General features: G+C 33.0%; 1 protein-coding gene across 1 annotated transcript; it reads right to left on the bottom strand.

The window, feature by feature from the left end:
• Positions 1-826: 826 nt before the first annotated feature.
• On the bottom strand, positions 827-4,377 carry LOC134686396 (serine protease inhibitor Cvsi-2-like). Its single transcript, XM_063546067.1, has 3 exons — positions 4,229-4,377; positions 1,326-1,451; positions 827-947 (listed from the first exon to the last, which is right to left on the bottom strand). Exons 1-3 carry the CDS (start codon positions 4,263-4,265, stop codon positions 853-855), a joined length of 258 nt encoding a protein of 85 aa, XP_063402137.1. The 5' UTR covers positions 4,266-4,377; the 3' UTR covers positions 827-852.
• Positions 4,378-8,110: the final 3,733 nt, after the last annotated feature.

Below are 8,110 nucleotides of genomic sequence, written 5' to 3' on the forward strand. Positions count from 1 at the left end.
AAAGGTCAACTTAAAAATAAATAAATAACATTGAAAATAAGTATGCATTTAATCAATTTTCACCGTCTGGTTCCGTAGTTGAGGGGATGCATATCAGGTTAGTAATCAAGCGATCCGGGTTCGTATTCTGCAATGGTGAATTTGTGGTTTAAAAAAACAATACCAATTTTAAATAACTTGACTTCTAATTCTAACTTCAAATTTAAAATGGTTTTTTTCCTTGTGACAATGTTAATTTTCTGTCTTTTGTCTATGGCCGTTTATAAAATTAGAGACATACATGTTAAGATAATTTATTACAAATCGGTAACTTAGGGATGCTGAAGCTGCAAGACTTGTTTTTCTGTCTTTTAAATGATTGTAGCGATTAAAGTGTGGATGCACTTCGGTTGCACAGTTTAGCCACGGTTTTTACATAGAAAGCTCGAAAATAGCAATTTTTACCTAAATCACCCATATAGCATGTTTGGCTATAAAAAAAATGCTTTTTCTTACATAAATAGACCATGCAAAATTCTTTTTCGTTGAGATGTTATTCCTAACATTGTATTTGAATGCTCTGTTGATACTATTTCCAAAAATAAACTTAAAAAAAGGACATTTTTTTTGTTGTTGTCACGTGACATTGGACTGATATCACGTGATCAAATATGATATACTTTTTTTACAAACCTGTCATTAATATATCTGAAAAACTATTTTCTGTAAAAAATCTTTATTGATAAGTCTACTAACAGTAATAAGAAAGTTATGATTGATTGAAATTTGATCGTTACTGTGCGGCAAAAAGTGCAGTTTTTGTCGAATGGTAAAGAGCATAAGACAATTACGATTGTATATTTTTTTAATATTCTAATGTTTGCAATCACAATGACCATCAATGCAGTGTGGCATACCATGACCATGTGGACAATGATGACCATGGCAATCAGCTTGGTCCATGCAACCTATAAAAACAAATAATAGTAAAAATTTACTCTATACAACCATCTTGGATTATAAAATAGCAATATACGGTGTAACAGTATAACAATTAGGGACTTCCAATACTATATATGTAAGTATAGACTGTCCCTGTTGTAACCCCTTATCCTATCTGGAAGTAATAGTATTTACATATCCTGACGTTAATTCTAAAAAAAAACTTTTGTTTTGCATTCTTTCTTCGAAAATTTCAAAAAAAGTCACTATTCAGTAATGCGTGTCTGTTGTCAAAACTTACTCAACAGACGTTAGTTTAATATGTTATTTCAATAATATGCTAGTATTATTTTCATTCTTTAAATAAGGCGATCCAAATAGGAATACAAAGTAATTCAATTTACCTCCTGGTCCGCCTCCACCGCCTCCACATGTACAAACTCCATGTTGGCACTCTACCATGCCTCCAGAGCTGCAAGTTTCCATTGTGCAGTCACTAGCCATTTGGCAGTTCTCTGCATATACTGCAGCTAAATAAGAACAAGAAATCGTCATATTTGAGGTTCTCATAGCACGTTCAATAACACTTCTCATTACATGAATTATATTTTGGTACATCAGTAGGCATTACCTGCTACGAAATTCGATACAATCTTTAAGTAAGTCTACACGTATTTTTACTCTTGTTAATCATGAAACGGAGTTCATGCAACTCTCATCGGTAAGGTTTCAAATATTTTTTATTTATCTATTGGTCATTATTTTTCGCATGACTCATTATTTTGCTGCAAAGTATTTGAGTTCGCCAGGAAAGAGGCCACAACTTTCACTAAACTTAACATGGACACGTCTAGTTTTATTTGGTATAGCACAGTTATCTCTAACTAAATGCTATAGTAGTATACTGCTGTTTAAAGTAGCTTAATTTTTATCATTTGTTTCTAATTCTCTATATTGTGAATCCTTTCAATTATTTTAAGACAATTAAAAGCCATAAAACATATGGTTGATAGAAATTAGTTGCTTTGAGAAACTTAAACTAGAGGCTCTAAAGAGCCTGTGTCGCTCACCTTGGTCTATGTGAATGTTAAACAAAGGACGCAGATGGATTCATGACAAAATTGTGTTTTGTACTTTACTGAACATTCTTGCTGCTTACAAGTATCTCCATCTATAATGAACTTGGCCAAGTAGTTTCGGTGGAAAATGTTAGTAAAAATTTACAAATTTTATGAAAATTGTTAAAAATTGACTATAAAGGACAATAACTCCTTAGGGGGTCAATTGACCATTTTGGTCATGTTGACTTATTTTAAGGTCTTACTTTGCTGTACATTATTGCTGTTTACAGTTTATCTCTATCAATAATAATATTTAAAATAATAACAAAAAACGGCAAAATTTCCTTAAATCTACTAATTCAGGGGCATCAACCTAACAATTGGTTGTCTGATCAATCTGAAACTTTCAGGGTAGATAGATTTTGACCTGATAAACAATTTAATCCCAGTCAGATTTGCTCTAAACGCTTTGGTTTTTGAGTTATAAGCCAAAAACTGCATTTTACTCCTATGTTCTATTTTTAGCCGTGGCGGCCATCTTGGTTGGTTGGCCGGATCACGCCACACATTTTTAAAACTAGATACCCCAATGATGATTGTGGCCAAGTTTGGATTAATTTGGCCCAGTAGTTTCAGAGGAGAAGATTTTTGTAAAAGATTACTAAATTTACGAAAAACGGTTAAAAATTGACTATAAAGGGCCATTACTCCTAAAGGGGTCAACTGACCATTTCGGTTTCATGACTTATTTGTAAATTCTACTTTGCTGAACATTATTGCTGTTTACAGTTTATCTCTATCTATAATAATATTCAAGATAATAACCAAAAACAGCAAACTTTCCTTAAAATTACCAATTCAGGGGCAGCAACTCAACAACGGGTTGTCTGATTCATCTGAAAATTTTAGGGCAGATAGATCTTGACCTGATAAACATTTTACTACGTGTTAGATTTGCTCTAAATGCTTTGGTTTTTGAGTTTTTAGCCAAAAACTGCATTTTACCCCTATGCTCTATTTTTAGCCGTGGCGGCCATCTTGGTTGGTTGGCCGGGTCACGTCACACAATTTATAAACTAGATACCCCAATGATGATTGTGGCCAAGTTTGGTTTAATTTGGCCCAGTAGTTTCAGAGGAGAAGATTTTTGTAAAAGTTAACGGACGACGACGACGACGGACGACGGACGCCAAGTGATGAGAAAAGCTCACTTGGCCCCTTGGGCCAGGTGAGCTAAAAAGGTTATATGAAATAATAAACAACTTATTATGATATTACAAACAATAGTAAAATCACAAAAAAATACTGAACTCCGAGGAAAATTCAAAAAGGAAAGTCCCTTATCAAATGGCAAAATCAAATCCTCTAACACATCAAACGAAAGGATAACAACTGCCATATTCCTGACTTTGTACAGCCATTTTCTTATTTAGAAAATGGAGAATTAAACCTGGCTTTAAAGGTAGCTAAACCATTTACTTGTATGACAAGCGCATCAAATTCCATCATATTGACAACAATGTGTGAACAAATGATAGAAATAATAGGTAAACATGTCAAACTTTGTGGTACAGACAACATTGTGTTATGATCTTAATCACTATAAAAGCAAAACAATATGTAACAAAGAAGCACAAAATGTCATATTGAACAAGCATATAAGCAAAAATTAAAGACAATTATAACACATTTTACCATAGTACAATAGCATAATGACGTGATGTTTAAGTACAGAGCCACGTCGTATATATAATGTACGGACGACAAATAAGTAATGATTTCTAGTATTAATTCATTGTTAAGAATGTTTTTATTTTTTAAATTAGCAGGAAAAGTCTTATTTTCACATGTTTGTATCGTAAAAAAGCCCTAATAATTATCATAGGTATCAGACTTTGTTGCTTGGTTACGAATAAAGTTTTTTTAAGTATGGAAAATATGGAAGAAAAACGTGTTCCTTTATTTTCAACTGTTTTCGTAGATCATATTCGGGAATAATGAAAGAAATCCGATACAATACGATATACCACACTTGTTTAACAGAATAGTTCTTGTAATTATGTCTATAAGTACCAATAAATATCATGAAAGTTTTTTTCATTTTCCTGCCCCAGAGTAAAAGTGAAATGGGCATAATGATGACGACATTGACAAACTAAATTGTAACTTTTTACATATTAAATTAAATTACAGAAATAATTGTGTACATTAATGTGTTTTAAATCTTTTCATAAAATACAACTTACCAATTAGAACAACGAAACACAGAATTGTAACTTTCATGTTGATGGTTTGATAACAGAACAAGTTGTGATCAGTTTATATAAGGACTATTTTGATAAGAAGTTAAATAAAAGTTCCTGTAAATGACTTGACATCATTCTCACCAAAATCGAAACACGTGAAACAAGTCCCGACGTAACGACAGCTGTTCATTATTATGCTTATTTTATCATGCTCAGGTTATCAGACGTATGGTGTTGATTTTGTCGTCAGTAAATAGGCCACTACTTTCACTAAACTTAACATAGACACGTCTAGATTTAATCTGTATAGCACAAATATCTCGAAATAAAGGCAACAGTAGTATACCGCTGTTCAATTGTCATAAATCGATTAAGCGAAAACAAATCCAGATCACAAACCATGACTGAGGGAAACACATCAACTATAAGAGGATAACAATGGATAAATAGAAACACTGAACTGCTACAAATTAAACACCAACATACATAGAAACGCACTAATTTATAAAACAAATTTAAAAAGAGAACGGTGATTTTCCTTAGGCACCGTCCTAGTGTTTATATATATCTCAACTCGTTTGATACGCTCGTGTCTGTTCTGTAGTAACGTTCTATGTTTTAATGAGTGTAATGTATGTAGAACTAGTAAAATGGTAGTAATTGCGACCCCTCTCAGATCTGTATTGAGTGTTGTTGTTTTTTTGGGGTGTTTTTTTTTGGGGGGGGGGAGTATTAATACCCGTCTATGTCCACACTGTGTTTTATTATACGTATTTCTATTTGAATTCTTCTGATGAGTTAAGATTTTTACAACTGATTTTTGTCGTTTCTTCTTTTGTTGTACTTTTACACCCCTGTTCCAGGTTTTGGTAGGGGTGAGCGGTCATAAGTATGTTTAAGCTGCCACATTCTTTCAGTGCCTGTCGCAAAGCAGAAGCATGTAGTTCAGTGGTTGCCATTGATTCATGTTTGTCATATTGTTTTTCGTAAACTGTTTTGTTATAAATTAGAATGTTAGTTTTCTCGTTTGAATTGTTTCAAACTAATCATGCATTTTTATAGCCGACCAGACGGCAGACGTTTTTCTCATTGTTTAAGTCGTAGTGTTTCCTATGAAAGCTTGCATGCATTTCATTTGAACTTTGGTGGATCTCATTGTCAATCATACCACATCTCAGTGTTGTAAATGCCAATGTATTTTTATTTAAAGAAAGCGATGTAAAGCTTTTTGTAATTGAACATTTTGAATTAGTAATTTATAAACTATATCCCATTGATGAATCACAGCTGTCATTGGTGAAACAGTTGTGTAAACAGTCATGTATTGCCATCGGTTTTCCGAATGGTGAGGTGCCCATTCGTGAAAGTCAGTTTGTTATGTCGTTTCCTTTTCCTTCCTATTGTAATCTATTATATATATGGATAAGAACATCTTAAATATTTCGAAAAGTTTTGTAAACCGTTAGTTTATAATTATGACCATATCAATCATAATTCATGTCAAGCTGACTACTCGGTTGTTGATACCCTCGGGGAGATAACCTCCACTAGCCGTGGAATCGACAAAGTGGTTGTGTCTGTATCTGTATGTGTTCGTCGTAGTTACCAATTCTGGCTTTAATACAACAGTAGTGAAGACGACGTCGATTTACTGACGTTTCGCGAGAGCAGATTTAAAGCTCTCTATACTTGTTGAGCGCACAATAGTGTCTTCTAGATGGTTCCAGTTAATAATAGTGGACATAAAGAATGAGTTTGAATGTTACGGTGTTTAACTGGTAGGAATGTGAAAACTCCTAGTATTGTTTATCACTTGTTTTTCAATTATGTTAGTTGCTTTATAATTGTCAAACTTTTTAGCTGTGATGGTTCGTCTTGGTCTTGCTGATTGGAGGAAGTCGTCTGGATCAAAAGCAGGAACCAGCCCTGCATCATAGATACCATCATTAAAACTGTGTACGACATCTTAGTCAATTTATTCCTGTTGATACCGTAACTCCAAATAAAATCTTCTATTTAGTGCTGAGGAAGATTTACAACATCAATGTCTACAGTCACTCTTAATGCTATTAAAAAGAGGAAAATAAAACAAACCAAAATTTCAACATTTTGCCAAAATCAGCAATTTACTCATACTTATGAAATTGAATTCAATATCTGTCAGTAAACTTCTACAGCAGTAAGGCACATACTAATTCACTTTTGTGTGTGTGTAAAGGGGGGGATATGCTAACTAAAGATAGATTGTCTGATTCAAAATCGATTGTACTTTTTTCCATTCAAAATTAGGAGGAAATACATTCAAGAGATTGAAGTTCCAAAAATACCTGTCATTTAAAACAAAAAGTGTTCGTTCCAATAAAACAAACATGCAACCCATATCCCCCCCCCCCTTTCCTTCGCCGCATTTAATGTCAATTTGTATTACAGTTTGGGTAAATAAGACTACATAAACTGTTTTTATAACTCAGTAATGTTGACTTTTTAAAAATAATAAATTACCAAAAAAATTGGCATGTAATTCATTTATAACATAATGATTTAGTTATATTCTGATGTTTCTTCCTTATACATGTAATTAAATTTACAGTTTTGATGTATAGTTTTGTACACTTAACCCGAACAAGGCCTACATTGAATATCGATTGAATGTTATCAAAATCTGATTCAAACTACTGTTATATCTAAACATTGATTTTGAATAAATTGGGACGTCAGTAGAGTTAAGTTGATGTTTCGAGGACACACTATCAATGTGAAGACGACAAAGCTTAGGTCTTGCCTTGCTAATAATTTTTTCCATCAAAATTTTCTCCGAATCAATTGTCATGGTTTTCAAGATCATAAGCAAAAAACAGTAGGTACATCTCATAATTCATAACATTTCCGTCCCTTTCAGCTCTTCTCTTTTTACAGAATTTTCCAAATTAATAGATACAACTAGCCTTTTAACCCTATGTTCTATTTTCAGCCATGTCAGCCATGTTGGTTGACAAGTTGAAAACTACATTACCTGATGATGATTGCGGCGAATTTTGGTTAAATTTTACCCAGTGCCTTCAGAGTAGAAACGTTTTGTAAAAGATAACGGACGTTGACTGATTACGGACACCAAGTTATTAAAAAGCTCACATGTTCTTTTGAACATGGGAGCTTAAAAATGAGAAAACTTAAAAATTCATATTAAAATCGTTCGATCATCGGAGCAAAGAACCATCTTCACTTATTCATTGCGTCTATAACGTTTTGAGCCTTTGTTGTAACTTGTTGGAAACGTTGAGAAATATTCCGAGTTTAAATATATAATTCTACATCAATTTATTTGATTTTAACATAGGTAAACCATCTTTGCCTTAGTTCAAATACCCCATACTCTTTCAAAACATGATCATTTACCATTGATTGACCAACTGACCATTCAGATCAACTGTTATCCATTAACATTACCGTTACCGTTGGCTGAAACATAAGAAATATATGACTGTACTAATGTCGGCACTCACATGTACCATCAAATCTGGTCTTGCTTCTTTTGAATTTCTTGGGATTGAGTCATTTTTCTCTCATTTTTGTTTGTTACCTTGATTTGTTTTCCCAATCGATTTATAAGACGTGAACATCAATTCACTACCAGTGACTACTGTTGTCTAAATAGAGCAAAAAATAGCAGGATACAGTTGTGTTGTTTTATGAACACTTTATACCACAGCATACAAAAGACGTTTATAAATAAACTTATTCATTGAAGAGTTTGTTTATAGTTTGGACAACATTTCATTCTGTTAAACAGACTCAGATTTCACACTGCAAATATCGTTTGTTTCAGTTGTAAAAGGAAATTATGTACGAAAACAAATGCTTATTTAATTATAAAGCAAATAT

Source organism: Mytilus trossulus, chromosome 10, assembly GCF_036588685.1.
Source record: "Mytilus trossulus isolate FHL-02 chromosome 10, PNRI_Mtr1.1.1.hap1, whole genome shotgun sequence".
Classification (NCBI taxonomy): Eukaryota; Metazoa; Mollusca; class Bivalvia; order Mytilida; family Mytilidae; genus Mytilus; species Mytilus trossulus.